The sequence below is a fragment of the Schistocerca piceifrons genome, chromosome 7 (assembly GCF_021461385.2).
Source record: "Schistocerca piceifrons isolate TAMUIC-IGC-003096 chromosome 7, iqSchPice1.1, whole genome shotgun sequence".
Lineage (NCBI taxonomy): Eukaryota > Metazoa > Arthropoda > Insecta > Orthoptera > Acrididae > Schistocerca > Schistocerca piceifrons.
Genome location: NC_060144.1, coordinates 432391127 through 432414684, shown reverse-complemented (window position 1 = coordinate 432414684; position 23558 = coordinate 432391127). Strand labels below are relative to the sequence as shown.

The following is a 23558-nucleotide window of genomic DNA, read 5'->3' as shown; positions in this document are numbered from 1 at the left end:
AATTGGCCGAACGTGTGAACTGTAGTAGGCAAGGAAAATGGTCGACTTCGGTTTATTGCGAGATTTTAGGAAAGTTTGGTTCACCTGTAAAGGTGACGGCACATAGGGCACCGGTGGGATTTATTCTTGAGTATTACCCGAGTGTTTGGGATCCGTACCATGTCAGACTGAATGAAGACCTCGAAGCAATGCAGAGGCGGGGTGCTAGATTTCTTATCGGGGAGTTTCTGAAAACACGCAAGTGTTACGGAGATGCTTCGGGAGCTCAAATGGGAATCCGTGGAGGGAAGGCGACGTTATTTTCGAGAAACGCTACAGAGAAAAATGTAGAGAATCGGGATTTGAAGCTGACTTCCCAAGGTTTCTACAGCCACCAAAATACACTGCGTGTAAGGGCCACGAAGAAAAGATACGAGAAATTAGGGCTCATACGGGGGCATATAGACAGTCGTTTTTCCCTTGCGTGTGGAACAGGAAAGGAACTGACAAGTAGCGGTACAGGGTACCCTCCGCCACGCACCGTACAGTGGCTTGCGGAGCATCTGTGTAGATGTAGACGAAGCAGTGTCATAGTTCCCAATGCAAATGAAAAACGAAATTGCGCCAAGTTTTTTTTTTTTTTATCACCCAGCGCTCTCCCAATTGATTTTAGAAATACAGCCTCAAATGGACTCAACAATTAAACTACGTAAAGGCTAGTAGTAAGTAAAAAAAATTAGGAACAGTTTGTCTTTCCTTTATTCGGGACCTCATAAGTTTTTAAATGACAGCACAGTCCCCATTTAACTTCGATATTGTTACTAATATCGAGATTTCGACTTATGAGACATTATCAAGTGCAAGTGGGACATCTGAAACAAAGTCACAAATGGTGAAACGTGCGGTATAATTTGATCACATGTGACAAACACGACTGCATGGACCGTTACTACGATATCAGTGTATTTCAGACATGTCACCAAAATATTACAGTTCATAACTGTATATATGAACCAGACGTCTCATTTCGAAATATAAGAACAATTACTAAACAGGTGTTACATTTAACATTGCTTATGGCAGATTCACTTTAACGATTTTGCGCTGTATTAGTATTTGCAAACACATTGCCGCGGTATGCGCAGAATATGTCTGAACATATACTGAGTGTGATTCCCCGTGACCGCACAGACACCGTTACTCAAAACAGAGACAAAACGCTTTGTGTTTGACTTGTGTAGGTAGCTATCCTTCGCTAGCGCCGCATTAAGGATGGGGAACAGGTAGTTTATTAGATCTGGAGCTCAATATACAGGGTCTCCCTCTTAAGACTCGTCAGAAACAGCTCGTTACTCACCATACCCTTCGTCCGACGCCCGGTGCCAAAGGCAAACGTCTGTTAGTTTCCCATTACAAACAAAATTATTATTAAAGCGCAGTTTTACGTACTTATTGCGATACAGTAGTTCCAGATTAATCTAGTGCGATATTCGTTTTATCGATGTGTATTAACAGCGACAAAACAGAGTAACCAGTACACCAGCGACTGAGTGGTACTGCTGCTGCATGGCGGTACTCTAATCTCTTCTCGATTATTGTTTATTCTTCCTGTTTTAGTAACCGTGTTGGTACACATCGATGGAATGACTATCGCAATAGACTTATTTGGGACCACTCTATTGAATGGGGAACTTAAACACCGCTTTAAAAATAATTTCGTTTCTAAAGGGAAACAAACCAACACTTTCCGTTGATCCCGGGAGTCACATGAGAGGCTATGAACAGTATTTGTGTGGGCTGACTGGGTGTATATTGCAAAAACGAAATTGCAAGTATCCGCTAAATTACCAGAGAAAATGCGCCTGACGACTCCTAGGAGAAAGACGCGGCATACCTGTAGAAGATAGTTCATGAAAGTGAGATACAATGCGGCCCTGATCTTAAAATTTCATTGCATGTATGCATGCTGTTTCAAGATTGAGAATAATTTATTTCATGAAGTTATGTCGTACTTTGTCATTTATGCTTGTTACTATTTTCAGTTTCTCAGATGCAAGTGATAATCGCTCAAAAGCTGAAACCGCTATAGTGAAGATGACAAACGCACAGACGAATTGCGGCATTGTGTTTTAAAACTTCAACAGTGGTTTATCATGCACTAGAGCAAATTTAACAATTCCAGGTAGAGATGGTGGTCCACCTAGTTATCACTGCCTCCTAATCCATTATGTGCATTTAGAGAAAATATACCACGAAGAGAGAGCATTGTTCAATACATTTGGGGTACGGTACCAACAGCCTTAGTTTTCACCTTCCAGAATATAATGACACGAAACAAATTGGAACGATGCTGAACCTCGTCCACACGATGACGGAAGCTGTTAATCCTCTCCATGTTGCAGTGCAATGGAATGCACCTCCCCACGTTGAGATGCTGCTTGTCTTCCAGTGCTGGTCCCGCGGACAGAGCTCCGGGGGCTCGTCTCCTGTGGATATGTGCAGACAGCCGCGAAGCTACTTGTGCATGACGGGTCCTTCCCAACGACTGTCACGTCATGCAGAAGTAGTTTTGCAACTGTGTACATCGAAATATTCCCGTCACCACAGGCGCCTCCACCAGGATTAGTCAGCATGCTGGCCACCACCAAGAAGAAACAGCAGCCAAGTGTTCAGACAGAGAAGCGACATGCAATATTGCGATGACAGTGCACTAACACACAAACTCCCTGATGCGGGTATGACATTTGTTCGCAAGTACCTCCTGGGTTGGCGGCACATTATAACGAAAGGTCATTGGTTAGCTCCATCTCTTAATCGCATGTATCTCCAATGAAGTATTACAGAACTTTCAAATGCAGAAGAATTCTCTATTAGGAAAGCAACATTATCCTTACTTTTGTTGGTATTATTTCGTAACTTCGACAGCAGAGCATTTACTATTTCGTGACGCCTAATGGCTTTACTTGCTGAGAGAAAGGACTGAATTTTAGTCAGTCTCTTGCTCTTACAGCCTACATGAACCCATTTACACTGAGGTGACCAAAGCCATGGAATAGCGATATGCACATATACATATGATGCTAGCATCGCCTACACAAAAAGGGAAGTACATTGCTGAAGCTGTCATTTGTACTAAGGCGATTCGCGTGAAAAGTTTTCAGACATGCTTATGGACGCACGACTGGAATTAACAGAATTTGAACTCTGAATAGAAGTATGGAACATTCCATTTCGAAAATCGTTAGAGAATTCAATATTCCGAGATCCACATTGTCAAGAGTGTGTCGAGAACAGATTTCGGGCATTACCTCTCACCATGGCCTTCACTTAACTGAGAGCAGCATCGTTCGCGCAGAGTTGTCAGAGCTAACAGACAACACAACGTGAAATAACCGCAGAAATCAGTGTGGGACGTACGACGGACGTAGCCGTTACAACAGTGCGGCGAAATTTGACGTTAATGGACTATGGCAGCAGACGACCGACGCGAGTGCCTTTGCTGATAGCTGCGTCTGTGCTGGGCTTGTGACCTTACCATTTGGGCCCTAGACGACTGGAAAATCGTGGACTGGTCAGGCGAGTCCAGATTTCGGTTGGTGAAAGTCGATGGAAGTGTTCGAGTGCCTCGAAGCCCCCGTGAAGCCATGTTCCCAAGTTGTCAACAAGGTACTGTGCAAGATGGTGGTGGCTCCACAATGGTGTGTTTACATGGGATGGTGTGGGTGTTCTGGTCCAACTCAACCGATCATTGACCGCAAATGATTTTGTTCGGCTACTTGGAGACCATTTGCAGCCATTTATGTACTTCATGTTCCCATGACATTGCGCCATGTCACTAGGCCACAATTGTTCGCTATTGGTTTGGACAACATTCTAAACAATTCAAGCAGATGATTGGCCACCCAGATCACCCGACATGACTCCTATTTATTATTTATGGGACAATCGAGAGGTCAATTCGTGCACAAAATAAAGCACCGCCAACGCTTTCGTAATTATGGACGGCTGTACTGTCAGAATGGCTCAGTATTTCACCAGGGGACTTCCAAACGACTTGTGGAGTCTTTGGTACGCCGATTTGCTGCACTACACCGGGCTAACGACACTATATTAGGAGATATCCCATGACTTGTTACCTCAGTGTATAACAGTGCTGATCGTCAGTCAAAACCTAGAACTGCTGGGTAAAATTTACAGAATTCATAACCCCTCAAAAAGTCAACAGTAAGTCCACTCCTCCCGACTTTACCACGGAACTACGGAGTGTCAGTAGAAAACAGTGGAATTATGACGATGTGTCCAGATAAATGTCTACATGGTAGATAGAGGCTACATTGCTTTACCGCTGAACAGAAGACAGCATACATGTACCAAGGGACACTGATATGCAACCTATTTTCTGGAATGCTATTAAATTCTAATATAGTTACTACGCCTGTCTTAGTCGTAGCTTTTTTGGAACCGTGCGTGTGAGGTATGGCTGAAGATGTAGGTTAATACTTGGGCGGCAGAAGTGCCGCTCCTGCTGCAATGTGCTGTAGTCGTATGCGTGAGATTGGGGAGAGAAGCGGTGATGGTACTCACGTTCTGCAGAGCCTTCTCCTTCTCCTCAAGTTTGGCCATCACCTGACCGAGCTGCTCCTGTGTCTGGTCCAAGTCGTTCTCAATGGTCTGGATCTTCTTCTGCAGGGCACGGGCTTCTTCCTCGGCCTACAGCAGAGAGAAACATGCTTAGAGTCTATAACGTCTTGTGTCTCCGAGTTGATGAGCGTGAGAAAAGATTAGTCTTGACCAGGGACAATATAAGTAATCGTGACGGTTCATCGGATATGGTCGCCTGTGGCGTAGGACCATGTCTGCTGCGTAGCGACTCTAGTTACCGCCTCCAGGAAGCCGCCGTTTCAGCTAGATTTTTCCGTGTGATTGCAAGTTTTCACCGGGACGCCATATAGTGTCACAATTCCAGCCTATGGTGACAATACTGGTATATCACGATACATGTACTGATTATAAAGAAGTTTGACGACACACTGGTCTCGTCTCGCTCAGACTGCTTTGAGGGAGCAGGTTACTAAAGTTAAACGTGCCAGTCTTCTGCAAGCAACTTACTGGTCTAAACGTAATTAATGTTTGTTGTAATCTTCAGTCTGAAGACTGGTTTGAAGCAACTCTACATGCTATTCTATCCTGTGGTAGCCTCTATCTCCAAGTAACTACTGCAGTCTACAGCCGCCTGAATCTGCTTCATTCCTTGGTCTCTCTCTACGACTTTTAACCACCCCCCCCCCCCTCCTCCTCCTCCAGACTGCCCTCCAGTACCAAATTGGTGATCCTTTATGTCTCAGAATGTCGTACCAACCGATACCTTCTAGTGAGATTGTGCCACAGATTTCTTTTCTCCCCAGTTCTATATTCAGTACTTCCCCCTTCGTTACGTGATCTATCCCTCTAATCTTCTGCATTCTTCTGTAGCATGTAACACCATGTTTAAAAAGCTTTTATTCTCTATCTTTATACAGTTTATCGTTCTTGTTTCACTTCCATAAAAAGCTACACTCCATACAAATACTTTCAAAAAAGATTTCCTGACAAATCTGTGTGTTCAATTTTTCTTCTTCAGAAACGCTTTTCTTGCCATTGCCGGTCAACGTTTTGTATCCTCTCTACTTCTGCCATCATCAGTTATTTTGCTGCCCAAGTAGCAAAACTCATCAACTACTTTAAGTGTCAGTTCCTGATCTAATTCTTTCAGCATACCTGCTTTTGTTGATGTTCATCTTATATCCTCCCTTCAGGACACTGTCCATCCCATTCAACTGCTGCTCCAAGTCCTTTGCTGTCTCTGATAGAATTGTGTCATCGGCAACCCTCAAAGTTTTTATTTCTTCTTCCTGGACTTCAATCCCTACTCCAAAGTTTTCTTTTGTTTCCTTTACTGCTTGCTCAGTGTACAGATTGAATAACGTCGGGAATAGGCGACAACCCTGCGTCACTACTTTCTCAACCACTGCTTCTCTTTCACTCTTATAGCTGCCATCTCGTTTCTGTACAAGATGTAAATAACCTTTTGCTCCCTGTATTTGACCCCTGCCACCTTCAGAATTTGAAAAACAGTATTCCAGTCAACATTGTCAAAAGCTATCTCTAAATGTACAAATGCTAGAAACATAGGTTTGCCTTTCCTTTACTTTCTTAGATAAGTCTTAAAGTCAGTATTGCCTCACGTGTTCCATCATTTCTACGGAATCAGAACTCATTTTCCCCAAGGTCGGATTCTACCAGTTTTTCCATTCGTCTGGTAAAGAATTCGTGTTAGTATTTTTAGCCGTGACTTATTAAACTGATAGTTCGGTAATTCTCACATGTCAACACCTGCTTCCTTTGGGATTGGAATTGTTCTTGAAGTCTGAGGGTATTTCTCACCAAATGGTAGAGTTATGTCAGGGCTGGCTCTCCCAAGGCTATCAGTAGTTCTAAAGGAATGTTGTCTGCTCCCAGGGCCTTGTTTCAACTTAGGTCTTTCAGTGCTCTGTCAAATTCGTCACGCAGTGTCTTATCTCCCAGCTCGTCTTCATCTACGTCCTCTTCCATTTCCATAATATTGTACTCAAGTACATCGCCCTTGTATGGACCCTCTATATACTCCTTCCACCTTTCCCTTCTTTGCTTTGGTTTTCCATCTGAGGTCTTGACATTCATAAAAATGGTTCTCTTTTCTTCAAAGGTCTCATTTTCCTATAGGCGTTATCTACCTCTCCCCTAGTGATATGTGATTCTAAATCCTTACATTTGTCCTCTGGCCATTCCTGCTTAGCCGTTTTGCTCTTCCCGTCTGTCTTATTTGAGACGTTTGTATTCGCTTTCACCTGCTCCATTTACTACATTTTTATATTTTCTCCTTTCATCAGTTAAATTTAATATCCCTTGGGCTACTCACGGACCTATGCTAGCCCTCATCTTTTTACCTACTTCATCCTCTGCTGCCTTCATTGTTTCCTCCCTCAGAGCTACCCGTTGTTCTGCTTTATCCTTTCCCCTATTTTTGTCAATCGTTCCCAATGCCCTCTCTGAAACATACAAACCTCTAGTTCTTTCACTTTATCTAGGTCGCATCTCGTTAAATTCCTACCTTTTTGAAGTTTCTTCAATTTTAACCTATAGTTCATAAACAAATTGTGATCGGAGCCTGCATGTGCCCATGAAATGTTTTACAATTTAAAATCTGCTTCCTAAATCTCTGTTTTACAATTATATAACCAATCTGAATCCTTCGAGTGTCTCCATGTCTCCTCCTGGTATACAAACTTGTTTCATGATTCTTACACCTAGTGCTGGCAATGATTAAATTGAAACTTCCTGGCAGATTAAAACTGTGTGCCCGACCGAGACTCGAACTCGGGACCTTTTCCTTTCGCGGGCAAGTGCTCTACCATCTGAGCTACCGAAGCACGACTCACGCCCGGTACTCACAGCTTTACTTCTGCCAGTATCTCGTCTCCTACCTTCCAAACTTTACAGAAGCTCTCCTGCGAACCTTCCAGAACTAGCACTCCTGAAAGAAAGGCAAAGGTCCCGAGTTCGAGTCTCGGTCGGGCACACAGTTTTAATCTGCCAGGAAGTTTCATATCAGCGCACACTCCGCTGCAGAGTGAAAATCTCATTCTGGAATGATCAAATTTATGCAAAATTCTACCAGGTTGCTTCCACTTTCATTCCTTTCCCTCAGTCCGTATTCGCCTATTATTTTTCCTTCTCTTCCTTTGCCTACTATCGAATTCCACTCCCTCATGACTACTAAATTTTCGTGTCCTTTTAAACTATCCGAATAGCTACTTTAATCTCATCATGTATTTCTTCAATCTCTTCATCTGCGTGCTAGTTGGCATATAAACTTTTACTATTGTTACGGGTATGGGCTTCATGCATGTCTTCGCTACAATAATGGGTTCACTATGCTGTTCATAGTAGCTTACCCGTGTTCCTGTTTTCTTATTATCAAACCTACTCCTGCATTACTTATGTTTAACCGGCCGGTGTGGCCGAGCGGTTCTAGGCGCTTCAGTCTGGAACCGCGCGACCGCTACGGTCGCAGGTTCGAATCCTGCGTCGGGCATGGATGTGTGTGATGTCCTTAGGTTAGTTAGGTTTAAGTAGTTCTAAGTTCTAGGGGACTGATGACCTCAGATGTTAAGTCCCATAGTGCTCAGAGCCATTTGAACCATTTGAACTTATGTTTAGTTTTGTATTTATAACCCTGTATTCACCTGACCAAAAGGCTGTTCTTGCTGCAACCTAACTTCACTAACTCCTATATATCGAACTTTAACCTACGCACTTTTTAAATTTTCTAACCTACCTGCCCGATTAAGAGATCTGACTTTCCACTCTCCGATCTGTAGAACGGCAGTTTTGTTTCTGGTGATAACGACATCCTCTTGAGTAGTACTCGCTCGGAGGTCCGAATGGAGACCGTTTTACCTCCGGTATATTTTACCCAGGAGGATGCAATCATCATTGAGGCATACAGTAGAGTTGCACGCCATAGGGAAAAATTACGGCTGTAGTTTCCCCTTGCTTTCGGCCGTTCGCAATACCAGCACAAGAAGGCCGTTTTGGTTAATGTCACGAGGCCAGATCAGTCAATCATCCAGACTGTTTTCAGAATGAGATTTTGACTCTGCAGCGGAGTGTGCGCTGATATGAAACTTTCCTGGCAGATTAAAACTGTGTGCCGGACCGAGACTCGAACTCGGGACCTTTGCCTTACGCGGGCAAGTGCTCTACCATTTTTAATTTTTTTTTTTTTGCATTTTGTTCGTTATTGATCGCTGTGTCTGGTCGTTGCGGACATCACAATGACATCCGTTCAAGTTCTTTTGTTGATCCTTCCACTGACCGAGCACGCTGAGCTACCGTGCCGGCTCCATCTGAGCTACTCGAGCACGACTCACACCCCGTCTTCACAGCCTTAATTCCGCCAGTACCGAGTTTTAGTCTCGGTCCGGCACACAGTTTCAATCTGTCAGGGAAGCTCCAATCAGACTGTTGCCCGTGATACTACTGAAAAGGGTGCTGCCCTTCTTCAGGAACCACAAGTTTTTCTGGCATCTCAACAGACCTATCCGTTGCGGTTGCATCTATGGTGCAAGCCTCTCCACCAACGGCAAGGTCCATGGTTCATGAGGGGCTAAACGGCATATGGTACTTCATTTTGTGAAATATGTTTATTTATTGTTCAAACTGTTTCTGTAAGATGTAATCTGTTTTCCGAGTTCACACATTTGGCTGAACTGTGGCACCAAGGGGACAGTTTTTATGTATTTAGCACAGGTACCTGTAGCTGCAGGAGTAACTTTTATGATCATAGCAGCTTGCTAAGGCAAAAGAGAGGAAGAAAACTTGTGTACATGTATGACAGTAATATAAATCAGATGTAAGTATCGCTTGCATTTATATAAACTCCATTGTAAACCCTCATGGTGTTTGTAACGTAAAGCGTGTGTATGTGTGGTTGCCTCCGCAGTGCAATTGTCACCCCTACAAATTATTAAAATGACCCTGCTATTAACAACCTATACCTAGGGATTTTACACAATGAAGTATCTTGTTCTGGTTTGTATTTAAGTTTAGCAAATCAAACAATTATTCCTATCAGGATGTTACTACAGTGTATTATAATTGGATACTGTGATTTACCGTCTAAAAACATGTAGAGTGCAAAAAATTGTATAAATATGAAGTACACGATGTCAGATTCTAACCTAAACGTAATTTCGAGATTGTCAGAACACATGTTTGACTTTATTTTGACTACACCCTTTTATTAGATGGACACAAAGCTGGCTGATACTGATTAGCGGTGAGCAACAGAAGATAAGGTCAGTGGATAAGCAAATGGAACTCAACATAACTGAGTTTCTTCCTATCCACCAAACCAACGTGCACCTACTAGCTATTTAAGTATAGACAGCAGTTATACTGCACCAATGATCTGCTCGTTGGCGGTTGGCCACTACGCAGGTAACTTACGTGGCATACATGTAATTCTCTGCCTACACACTGGATGCAATACGCCGTCCGCAAACTCCTAGGGCTGAAATTACCTCAGTACAAGACAGAACAAGTCAAGATTACTGTTTGCTCACTAGCCAGGAACAGAAATTCAACTTAAGTATTCTTCTGTGAAAAAGCGCTTCACTGTGTGTGAGACACTGAAGAGGGCTGAAGAAATGTTACCCGCGTGGAAATAACTGTTCACAAAGGAACGACATCATGTGCTGCTTGTGGCGAAATCGACACTTCTCAAAATCTAACCCCTAGATTCTCCACTGTGGCCGTCGCCAGCGAAGTCTTATCGATCCTGGAAGAAAGTGCGTCTCCACGCTATACCTCTGCACACTCCTGCACACACACACACAGTGTCTACGTTTGTGCTCGGACGACGAATCCCAGCGATCGTTACAGTATCTCCCTATATGGGTCAGGGATCTGCCACCCAACCACGTTCCTTTTAGAAGATTTTTCTAGAAGTTTCCATTCCGTCTTCTACATTTGTGGCGAATGTCGCCAGCGGGGCCGTTGTATGCTGAAGTGTCTCCAGATAGTGCCTAGAACGCACCATCTGTCTTCGCAAACGTTATACAAAAAAGTTCTCTGAACAGAAAGTGTTGAGTTAAAGTACGCCAAGGAAAAAGAACAACTGACGAAAGAAATTAAACTAACACCTTAGCAGCAGTAACACACAATGCAGATTTCAGTAAGAGGCATCAACCAAACGAGTGTTCTGCGAGCACTGCGTTCCATCGCATTTCATCCTCTTCACATTTCGCTGCACCTACAGCTTCATGGCAATGACTTACAAAATTGGTTATAATTCTCTGAATATTATTTACGTAAACTGTAAAGTGATGCGGTGCATCTATGCAAAATTTTGTTTAAGGAAGGATAATAATTTCCAAGCCATGGGCAAGTCAATACGCACTAAATGTCAGTTGAGAAGCCACGGTACCTTAAATAAGAGGATAAAAATAACGCTAGTTGTCTATCAAAGTTTGGTACATGTTTTTCCAAGACCTACAACGTTGGTCCGTGTTTTATTGATGAGACTCGAAAGACATTAGTATCTCTAGTTCCTACCTAAGATATGGTGTTGCCGCAGTTATTGAAAGACATCTCACTGGACATACGGCAGTTACTCTGGTACCAACATGTTTGATGTCCCTCCTAATGAGCACATGTGATGACAGACCTCCTTACGAGAAGATGAGTGCATTGTAACGATCGTTTAGAAACGCAAAATGGTCTGCACGCTCACCAAACTTAACATTTCTGTACTTTTATCTGTGGTGAGAAAAAACAAGAGGTCTTAGGAAAACTGCCTTACAACAGGGATCTACGCTGCTGGTTAACTCCGGATGAAATTCAAAGTGCTGGCAATCCTTAAAATAAATAAATAAATAAATAAATAAAATAACAGTTCAAATGGCTCTGAGCACTATGGGACTTAACATCTCCGGTCATCAGTCCCCTAGAACTCAGAACTACTTAAACCTAACTAACCTAAGGACATCACACACATCCATGCCCGAGGCAGGATTCTAACCTGCGACCGTAGCGGTCGCGCGGTTCCAGACTGAAGCGCCTAGAACCGCTCAGCCACCAGCGGCCGGCGGCAATGCTCAGTTCAACATTTTGAGCACTTGGTATGACAGCTGTGATGATAAATTCACGAACTGTAACTGAGCTACAGTCTTGCTTACATTTGTTATAATAGGGCAGACGTCTGTGGAACCAACTTTGACGCCGGGACAGCGGTTTGTGGCGCTGTCCTATTATCTTTATACTATTTGATGAAATCCCTCACATGTGATGTCGTTTAAGTTATCTTTGTAACATCTTTCAAATGACGCAAAAATAAGTGTATAGTCCACAAGAGAAAACAAAACGAAGTCGGTATCGTAATTCGGAGACTATAAACGATAAAAATTACTTCCAACGTGAGAAAATTCGCCATATTGTCCGCTATAACTTTGCAAAAACGACACCTCTATATATTTATTCATTCTGTGTATTTGAGATCCCCGTCGTAGATGCCTCACCCTGTATACTCATTAGTTAATTTCTTGCAATATCCCATATTAAGGATATCTGACAATATAATGTCATAGAAACAATTGTTTCAGTTCCACTTTCTGCACCCTCCCACGGACTACCTGCTCACATTCTTGTCGAAGCTTATCTATTTGAAGCATCTGAAGGAAACGGTCATCAAACTTTCCACCACGAGGGAATAACCACACCATGATTTACTTCTTATTTGGATAAATTCCAAGAGGAGTTCCGCGACACTTACCTTTTCGGCTCGCAGGTTGGCATCCCTGGCCTGCTGCTCGCAGAGAAGGGCGCGATCGAGCGCGTTGTCCTTCTCGAGCTTCATCGCCTGCATCTTCTTCTTGATCGCGTCCATGTTGCTGGTTGTTTCTGCTTACTTCTGCAACATGCAAAGAAGGCGTACACTCACTACAGATCCTGGCTAAGTCGTAACCAATATCATTATATTCTACATATTTTGTGTGTGTGTGTGTGTGTAGGGGAACACCGCCTCTGGAATGATTGTTATCTAATTTCTACCAAGCAAACCACATATGGTTTTGATAAAATGGTGCATGTAAGGTTAGTCAAAGTTCGTGCCGCGATAACAATTGTTTCTACACTGAAATATTAGTTTCCCCTTGAGTCCTGATCATTAAGTGGACGTCCTAAAAATAGTTTCCAACGCAAGCGTTGAGGAAAGCTAAATTATGGAAGTGTAAAGCCTAATCATATTACAACGAATGAAAATTTTGTGAATGCGTATGTGTACTTACAGTTGATATATTAATTCATTCGATTTCGTAGATCATTTCAAGGAGGTGCTTCTTCAGGGATATAGGACAAAACAAGATAAAACATTACCAAAGGAGGTAGATACCGGAAACTGTGTATACTGCTTAAAACCATTTGTGCTTATGTCAACTATATGTAAAGCGGGTAAATTAGCAGCAAAGCAAGACATGGATACAATACAGCTTCACTTTTCAGTGTTGGTAATTGCGTTGATCTCATCAAAATACGTTGATATAACGATAAATAAAGGGAGTATTAGAACTTTGATTTTTCGACATTGCATGCATGAATTTTATAGCTCTGAGGGTAAGTTGATAGGTGTGAACTGCAAATACAAAGATATTGTGCTCGATTCTTAGCCGATCCTACGATTTTTTGTCATTTCTTTCCTCTGTGGCATTTAGTAATGTGAGAAAACTGAATTGGAACATGGTACGCAGCTCACTTTAACTGTAGGTCACTGCATAATTGGCTGGTTGAAGGGAATTTCCTTTTTTCGTTGGAAATTTTCGAATAATTTTACCTATGCAAAAGCTTAGATTTTTACTTCTAAGTTTAATTATGTTCAAGAATTAACAGTACTTCAAAATATGTCCGTTATTGGAACCTATCTGTACAGTAGCCGCGTAGCCACTGTTTGCTAATATATACTTTTCTCTAACGTATTTAAAATAGGTAATAGTCACAGTGATGTACCAGTCTGCGTCAAAGTTTGTCAGCACGAAATGTTCACTGTATAAAGTTTTGTTACATTTTGGGACAAACTGAAAGAACAAACAGATGAAATGGAAATTTCTGTCGCATTGCGTTACTAGGAAAAAAAAAAAAAACAGGCAGAACTGAGTTGCTCTTCTTGGAGGTAAGTATATTCTTAAAAATTTATATAGTTGTGCGTTACCATTCGGTGTTTCTGACTCTCGATGATGTGTAGGGGGGGGGGGGGGGGCATCAAATATTTTCCGTCGAAAGCCGATGGGCTGCAGCGTATGTTGAACGTAGCGCGACTCTGTCCTCCTTAAAAAGATAAAAAGAAATCTTGCCCTGCTCTGGCCAATAGCTTTAGTTTCACAAATGCCGTAAATGTTTCTGGCTGCCTCAGCCGCTATCACCTGTCTACTTAAGTCAAACAGCAGAATGTTTGTGAAATGTTCAGATTTTCTTCCTCTTGGCACTTTTATAGCGTCCACAGCTCCACTAACTATGTCCAACAGCGAACTACAGAATAAAAATGACAGTCGATAACAACGATGAAGTTACTGATGACAATGCCACTAAAGCAGAGTTATTAAACACGGTTTTCCGAAACTCCTTCACCAAAGAAGACGAAGTAAATATTCCGGAATTCAAATCAAGAACAACTGCCAAGATGAGAAACATAGAAGTAGATATCCTTGGAGTAACAAAGCACCTTAAATCACTCAATAAAGGCAAGGCCTCCGGTCCAGATTGTATACCAGTCAGGTTCCTCTCGGAGTATGCTGATAAAATAGCTCCATATTTAGCAATTATATACAACCACTTGCTCACAGAAAGATCCGTACCGAAAGACTGGAAAATTGCTCAAGTCACACAAATACCCAAAAAAAGTAAGTAGGTAAACCGCTGAATTACAGCCCTATATCAGTAACGTCGATTTGCAGTAGGGTTTTGGTTGACACAGTCAGCACGGTTACAGAAAATATCGTTCTTGTGAAACACAACTAGCTCTTTATACTCACGAAGTAGTAAGTGCTATCGGCAGGGGATGCCAAATTGATTCCATATTTTTAGATTTCCAGAAGACTTTCGACACCGTTCCTCACAAGTGTCTACTAACGAAACTGTGTGCCTATGGAGTATCGCCTCAGCTGTGCGATTGGATTCGTGATTTCCTGTCAGAAAGGTCACTGTTCGTAGTAATAGACGGAAAGTCATTGAGTAAAACAAGAGTAATATCCGGCGTTCCCCAAGGGAGTGTTATAGGCCCTCTGTTGTTCCTGATCTATATTAACGACATAGGAGACAATCTGAGTAGCCGTCTTAGATTGTTTGCAGATGATGCTGTCATTTACAGTCATCAGACAAGCAAAACGACTTGCAAAATGATTTAGATATCTGTATGGTGCAAAAAGTGACAATTGACCCTGCATAAAGAAAAGTGCGAAGTTATTCACATGAGTACTAAAAGAAATCAGCTAAATTTCGATTACGCTATAAGTCACAAAAATCTGAAGGCTGTAAATTCAACTAAATACTTAGGGATTACAATTACCTAAATTGGAACGATCACATAGATAAAGTTGTGGGTAGAGCAAACCAAAGACTGCGTTTCGTTGGCAGAACACATCTACATCCATACTCTGCAAGCCACCTGACGGTGTGTGACGGAGGTGCAACAGGTCTACTAAAGAGACTGCTTACACCACGCTTGTCCGCCCTATTCTGCAGTATTGCTGTGCGGTGTGGGATCCGCATCAGGTGGGACTGACGGATGACATCGACAAAGTACAAAGAAGGGCAGTTCGTTTTGTATTATCGAAAAATACGGGAGATAATGTCACAGACACAATAAGTGAATTGGAGTGCCAATCATTAAGACAAAGGCGTTTTTCGTTGCGACGGGATCTTCTCATGAAATTTCAATCACCATTTTCCTCCTCCGATTGCGAAAACATTCTGTTGCCACCCACCTACTAGGGAGAAAGATCACGACAAATCAGGGCTCGCACAGAAAACTTAAGTGCTCGTTTTTCCCGCCTGACTTTCGAGATTGGAACGCTAGAGAGAGGTTTAAGGTGGTTCATTGAACCCCCTGCCAGGCACTTTATTGTGATGAGTAGAGTAATCACGTAGAAGCAAATCCGTATCAAACGGAATACTAACATGCAAAACCAAAACGCTACTACAAACTTATGCACCAACTTAATATTTCATAGTGGCTTGGTGGGGAGGGGGGGGGGGGGGGGGCGCTACATGTCGGTGCGGCTCCGGCAGTGTTCAAAAATCGAGGCGAGTGACGGACGTAAACGGTCGTGGTGTGACAGATAGGTTTCCGGAGATTACGGGAGAGCGCCGAGCACCAGGGGCGCCCCTGCGCGTCGCATCACGTCGCCCACGCGCCGTGCCGTGCCGCGCTGCGCTGGAGGAGAGGTATGCGGCGCGGGACGCGAGGCAGGTGAAAGTCCTGGGGTCATCCGCGCTGCTGGGACCGCAGCCAGCCAGCCGCAGCAGGCCCTGCCAGCGAGCGGACGCGCTCCGCAGAACGCCACCGTCTCCACCCACCAGCTCGGGGTCCTTTCCCACGACTGTCTCCAGCGCGGAAAACGCTTTTTCCACGTTACCATTACTATTTGCGTGCGCCAAGTACGAGGGCGAGAGCGAGGTACGAGAGTCGTTCTGAAAGTAATGACTCCCATTCGCGTGGGAACTGCGACAGATACGCCTACATCAACCTCAGGTGTATGGTGGAGAATACTTTGTATTACTGCCACTGCCACTTCCCCTCTTTCCTGTTTCACTCGCGAATGGCACGTGCGAAGAACAATTGTTGGTGAGCCTCCGTGAGAGCTTTATCTTACCTTCGTGGTCTTCTCGCTAAATATACGTAGGGAGCAATTTATTGGTTGACTGTTCTAGGAACTAACCCCCTGTATTTTGACGGAAAACCATATCGTAATGCAAGACGTCTCTTGTAGCGTCTGCCATTGCAGTTGTTTGATCATCTACGTGACGCCATCTCGTTTGCTAAACGAAACTGTCACGAAAAGTGCAGGCAGCTCCTCTTTATACCTAACAAAGCCGGCAGTGCTTTGCAATTGCTTAACGTGTTTGGGAAATGGATATATGTCCTCATCTCGCCTCCACCCCCCCCCCCCTCCCCGCTTCTCTGTCCATCACCACCTGCTGCCCCCCCTCTCTATCCATCACCTCCTCGCCTTTCTGTGTCTATTACCTCCCCCTTCCTCCCCCGTTCATTTCCAAATCTTATTGTTATTCCGAACGAACTTTTGATTGGGAATTTAAGTCGCTTAAAATGAATGGGTAAGTTGGTTAGGATATTTTGCATACGTGCTATGAGATAAGCCTCTAGCTGTTGGATCTGTCAGGATAGTAACTTCATTGGTAATATCTAATAGTTTTAATCTGTGGATGGACGATTCAGATTCGGTAGTAGTATTCCAATCAAACTGATGAGCCATAAATACAACTTTCCTCTTCTCAGCAAAACCGCCGGCGAAGAAACGAAACAGCACAAAGTTGTGTGAACTACTTTTCTTTAAAACTGTATGTAAGGACAAACAATATAAATAGAACAAAATTTGTGAGCGCGGGAAATAAAACGAAACCGCACATTGTCACAGCACAGCATTTTCTTTCTCGCCTTCTGCTTTAACAGAAACCTGTACTTTACTGTTCCAAAAAAACTATGTATCCTATGCCCGTCTGAATCTTTATTAGAGTATCGCGTAAGAACTTTGAGTAAATCAGTGAAGAACTTTCCGAGATATTTGTTAACAACGTTAAACGGCGACCTGCCTTTATATAGCAATGTAATTTTCTTCTATTAACCCAACCTGCTAAAGGTTTTCAAACTAACGAGCAGTATTCGAATATCGGTCAAATGAGGCTTTTATAAGCCATCCCCTTCGTAGGAAGAAACTTCCCGAGGATTCTTATGTGAATCCATCTGGCAGGCTCGACTGGTGGTGGCAGTACGCACAGCCTCACGTTACTGATATCTACTTATCCTCTCCATGCACCTTTATGCGTCTATGGATTTAAACGGTCGCACATTGTTCAGCATTGAGGAATTCAATGACACCCACTATTTTATACGAATCTCCGTGTCAGACACCATTTTCGAACGCTCGCGTTTTGCGTTATCTGTCTTAAGACAAAGAAACCAGCAGAACACTAGTGAAAGGAACGACGTAAATCTTACCCATCTCATGGATATGTTTGATAACAACAAAAAATTCGATCACACTGTACGTCATTACAATTATTTACTTAATTTTGGTTACAAACCTCATGTCATTAAGTTCAACAGATCAGGAGCTATTTGATCAGCACAGGACTGCAGTACTTCACTTGAAGACTGTCAGAAAACAATAACTTCACTTAACCTATAAATTTTGTGGTTCCAAATGCTAAGAGGAAGCTTTTAGCACTACATAACCAGCTAAGTAGGAGTGCGACTAGTAACCATTCATTATAAACTTATTTGTTTTGATCGCAATACAAAGAAACAGTAACAGGTTTCAGTTTTTGAACAGCAATTTTCAGATCATAGTTGCTAATAGAATTGTTTTCATGAAGCATATTATGAGAAGTAATCAATATTGATTTATTGCTAACAGCAAAATGGCAAGAAGCTCAAAATTTGTTCAGTGTGCTACCTGTCTGATAACGACTACAAGAGTCTTTAACGATGTACTGTGCCAGGTGCATTAAGACCTGAAGATGGCAATTCAACGACTGAAACCAGCTATTTAACTGCTTCTTCGTATTTCGATCAAGAATATTTTATAGGGTACCATAAACGTTATTTTGTGCGTTGTATCGTTATTGTGTAAAGCCCGGTGGAAACTGATAACCATTTGGGGCAATATTCTCGAAATGTATTATATCACTTTATATCTGTGAAAATTGATCACATGCAGTTTCCAGAAGTACAGATTATTTTCCTACGTATTAATCACTTCAGATATAGAGTATAAGGAAATATATTTCGCTTTACATTGAGGGGTAGATGCTCTTTTACATGTTAGAATCAGTTTTTGCTTAAGGAGCCCATGTGTAGCTCATTTGAAATTATCGAGAATGTCATCTTTGAACAAACTGGGCCAACTTCGTTAAAGCATCTGCACTGTTTAGACATTATTTTGCGAATGATAGGGTACCTAATTCACTTATCTTTATTGCTTCCTACAAGGCAATTTTGCCTTGAAGACTAAATCGATAGAGAATAAAGCACACTCAACCTTGTGATCACTCGCACCACGTAGTCTTTGAATGATATACCGTATTAGAGAAAGTTCATTTCGTTGTTCTCCAAAAATTCTGAACACCCTATGTTAATAGCCTCGCGTGTGTGCATAATCGGAAAGCATTTTTTTCTCTATTTCTAGAGACATTTCCCTGGCAGGTACACAGTCAGGCAAAAAGCAAAATACGAGACTCTGGGCAGCGCATTGACAGGTGTAGTGCGACATGCTGTTAGCGCAGAGATCACTTACGTGCCAATTTTGTCTACGTAAAAGCTTAATTTTCTGTCTCTAAGAGGGCGCTGGGTCTGCAGCATGCAAAAGTCTTGAAAATGTGGAATTTAGTTTCCTTGTGACGGCTACTTTTATTTACTTTTTTCACAGCACCATGTACTTCCAAATGTGAATCAAGATGACAGTATTGTGACTTGCCATGTGTTCATGACGTCCAAGCTGTAAAACACTGTCAAACCAAAGGCTGTGACATATTTGCACAAGTTATTATACGCGAGTACCATTTGAGGAACAATACGAAAGCCTCCCATTTAGCATGTTAGTAGCCGTATAAGACTGTTGCTTCTACTGTCTATGTCAAGAATCAGAATGTCTACTTGGCGGTAGTTGGCTTCGAATTTCTATTTATTTTCGTTTAAACCCGACTTATAGGCTTATTGGAAAGTTGACTACTGCATCGTAATATTGGTAAATTACTGTTTGTCTGCATGTACTCTAAAGTTGTGTTTAACGGATTGCATGTGATATGGCAACAGTCGTGGGAGAAAGTTCTCCACAGCGAAAAGGTTTGACTAGCATGTAATGACTGTTTTCAATGGGAAACATATTTCGGAAGGAAAACATAGCTGCACTAAGTAATGGCACCATCTCACATAGCAAGTATATCGTATCAGCATGGTAAGACCCATCATCCTAAATGAAAACAAAAATGGACTATTATCTTTACGGAAGGAATTTCATGTAGGGATACAGGTAGGTTAGATACGGTTCATATCTAGGAAAAGAAATGTAGGTCAGGACTAACTCAATTACATCATGCTTACCATCATGCCTACCATCATTGTGTAGGCAGCTAGTTTTACCCAACTACAGTGCGGGCAACATAACGGTCAGGCAATAGGCGGTTCGCGTGGTCCTGTACTTGTCTTCCGTACAACACAATAGAACTTCGATTAGCAGATAATGGGTAAGTGACAAAGACTAATTCAGCATCTCCCATTTTCTAACTCAAACATAAGTAAGAAGGTTAAGACCTTTACAAATAAGTCTTTTTCACGCCCACGCCTCCCTGAGAGACACAACCTTAACTATTACGAAAAAATTACACATTTAGACAAATGTCAGGATTAGTGCATTAGGAAAATCGCATGATGCTGGCGTTCATACTTAACAGAAGGTGTTCTGCGTAGTTGTAGAGCACTTGCTCGCGAAAGGTAAAGGTCCTTTAAATATTTAAACTTAAACATGCCAAGAAATTTATCTGTTTTTTTCAAATAACTGCCATTTTTTCGAGGTATTTTTCAAAATCCCATAGTGATGCTCCTCAAATTCATTGTAATTTGATAATTTTATAGGTTCCAGAAATATCTACGAATCTGTTCAGCGCTTCTCGCCAACTAGGATGCGCGGCGAGACGTATGACAAGGGCTGCAGCCGCCATTTTTAATTAGTTACGAGAGAAAAACATTTGTTTCATACATGAAAGTACGTAAAAAAAGTGGCAAGACCCCCATTTTAATAAAATCAATCGTATGAAGAAGTCAACTTCACCCATTTCTCTTATCTCTTGACCAGAACCTCTTCTTAAATGTGGAGTGTGGTTTGATAGGTCTGGTAAAGAATGTAAGGAAAAAAATGTTTGTTTCGTTAACAACTCAACCTACTTCTCAACGTAGTCTCCATTGAGTGCTATACCCTAGGTCCAGTGATTCAAAGCACAATTCACATACTTTCGCCGTTGTTGCGGCTGATGTCTGAGATTGTGCACTGTCATAGCGAGAGCACTTTTTTGCGTGCCAACCTTTGTCTTTTTTCAGCCAACGCAAGTTCCAAACGATTCATCTATTAAGCATAAAAGGGTTCAGTTGTGTTTTTTCCATATAATCTATGAGTGGCCATTGTTTTGACAGCTGACCTTGTTCTTTGCCATCTTCGGTGCTCTTTCACCAGTCTGTCAGTTTCTTTGACTAACGTGTTGGCTGTTGTATACAGATGGATTCAGGATTCACCAAAAGTCACAAATCGGCACAAAAAGTCTTACGGATTGCGATGAAACATCGACAGACATTGTGTTGAAATGTGTGCGTGGTGCGCTTTTGGCCAACCCACCTCGCACACAGCTGCTTCATGGCAAATTCTCCGAGCAGGATATTATGTCGTCTCTCAGCTAAAATGCCTACAGTCTCAGAAACCTAAAGACTTTTCATTAGGCGGTCTTGCATTACCATATCATAGATTGTGTCACTAGTTTCCTTTGTGGTGACCTCAGCCGGACGGTTGGTGCGCACTTCATCTTTGGAACTTGTCCGAGCATGTTTAAATGCATTAGGTTGGTTGGTTGGTTGGTTTGTTTTGGGGTTTGATGTGGGCTAAACATCGAGGTCATCAGTCCCCTGTTCCAAACAGACATAATTGTAAAAGGCCTATACAGTAAAAGCGTAACCTCTGCACCCTGAGGGAGGGAACACCAATGGGGTACAGAGCTAAAACGAACACCGCAATAACACAAAATAGAGTACACTTAAAAGGAGCAGAGTAAATAATTGACTAGAGTAAAACAGAGTACAGTGGTTGATGGATCAGGTAAAAGGTCAACCACTCAACTAAAAACGAAGAACCTCCAACTGGAAAGCGTTGATAGAGGTACCAACACAACTTGTTACCATAAAAGACACTATTTTGGTATCCACGTCACAATTAAAAGTCTCTGGAGTGGGTGTAACCTGAGAAATCATGCGAGAGCGCCCACACTAGAGTGATAAAACTCAGCTGCACGGATAAAACGTGAAAGTGGGTCAGCTATAGAGGCATCGCCACCTAGAATTAAAGGAAGTGCAGCTGGTAAATTAAAGGATTGCCGCAAGGGGGCTAAAATGGGACAGTCCATCAGAAGATGGACCACTGTCAGCCCTGCATCACAGCGCCACTTGGGCGGGTTCTCACGGCGAAGGAGATAGCTGTGGGTCAACCGCGTATGTCCAATTCGGAGACGGCAGAGAACAACTGAGTCCCTACGCGTGCTCCTCAAGGATGAGTTCCATACGTCCGTGGACGACTTTACCATGCTGAGCTTATTTGGCGTTAAATGTATTAATCCAAAAGTAAATGGCATACAATGATGGCAGAGACCTTGTGAGCAACCAATTCTGTTTTTTGTGGCAGTCCAGCGCTTCAACCGTAAATGTTTAATAAGAACACGTAGTTCGGTTTTCTCCATTTTCGATCATAGTCGACACACTGACCAATTCAGACAGCTGTCAACAATTAATTGTTCGCTGTGCATAGTTGAAATGCTTTACACGATGGTTCGCATAACCAAACTTACTCACCATGATGGCACAAAAAAATTCCATTCTTTCATTGAAACTTACCATAGTTATCGAACCATCCTTGTAGCTGCAACTGTTTCTAAATTCTCGCAGCTCTATCTCGCTTAGAAGCTCACATCTAGGTCATTCGTAGGCAGTTACTAGGCAGGGGAACTTGTGCTGTGCGGGTACGTCGTTTTCCCTCTGAAAGGGAGCTAACGAGGCCTTTGTAGCTCCGTCCCACTCTTTCGCCAAGTACGGTAGGAAACCCTCCTACAACTCGCTATTGCCACACTCATCCTCTGGCGTTGTCCTGTTAGCCGCTCCGCCTGGCTAGGCGCACTTGACACTTGTGGAACGGCGACCTGGGACTCCAGGTGCGTCATGCGGCGCGCGTCCGTGATCCACTGGCGCCAGTGCCCCGTCTCTTCGCCCGCAGGCTGCCCCGTGACGCAACGCCGCGCCGCGCCGCGCCAGGCCACGCAGCCGGCGCTGGCGCTGTTTGTGGCCCAGTTGCGGAGGCCGAGCACAATCAATTCCGCTGCCCCCTATACGCTTATAAGGAAAAATCGCCACACTCTCCCCGACACGGCACGGCACGAGCCAGCTGTTGCGCCATCTTCGCCGCAATCTGCATCCTGTGGTCACGCGCAGAGCATTTACTTCCAACTTCGCTCGCATGTGGTATCTCGAAGTCTTTCACCTGCCATCACGCACTGAATGAAATGTAGTAAACCCCCACTGCTGTCCCGGTCAAGGCCCTAGTGGAAGTCAGACACTGGCAGTGGGAAACAAAGAAAAGCAGACAGTGTAATTGAGAGGAGACTGTGCCACTGGGGTATACTACATTGAAGAGCCAAAGAAACTGGTACATCTGCCTAATATCGTGCAGGGCCGCCGCGAGCACATAGAAGTTCCGCAACACGACGTGGCATGGACTCGACTAATGTATCAAATAGTGCTAGAAGGAACTGACACCATAAATCCTGCAGGACTGTCCATAATCCGTATAGCTACGAGGGTATGGAGATCTCTTCAACATAACGTTGCAAGGCATCCCAGATATTCTCAATAATGTTAATGTCTGGGGAGTTTGGTGGCCAGCGGGTGTGTTTAAACTCAAAAGAGTGTTCCTGGAGCCACTCTGTAGCAGTTTTGGACTTTGATCGTGTCGCATTGCCCTGCT

The 23558-nt window shown here is 43.1% G+C and overlaps 1 protein-coding gene across 6 annotated transcripts in view; it reads right to left on the bottom strand.

Annotated features, from left to right (window-relative positions):
* LOC124709012 (tropomyosin) overlaps positions 1 to 23558 on the bottom strand; it is a 158414-nt gene that overhangs the window by 79639 nt on the left and 55217 nt on the right. For all 6 annotated transcript variants that reach the window (XM_047240657.1, XM_047240656.1, XM_047240652.1 and 3 more), the window contains exons 2-3: positions 12332 to 12469; positions 4564 to 4689 (exon numbers count right to left, since the gene is read on the bottom strand). In XM_047240657.1, the coding sequence (XP_047096613.1) occupies positions 4564 to 4689; positions 12332 to 12445 (240 nt within the window). In that variant the 5' untranslated portion in view covers positions 12446 to 12469. The remainder of the gene's footprint in view (positions 1 to 4563; positions 4690 to 12331; positions 12470 to 23558) is intronic.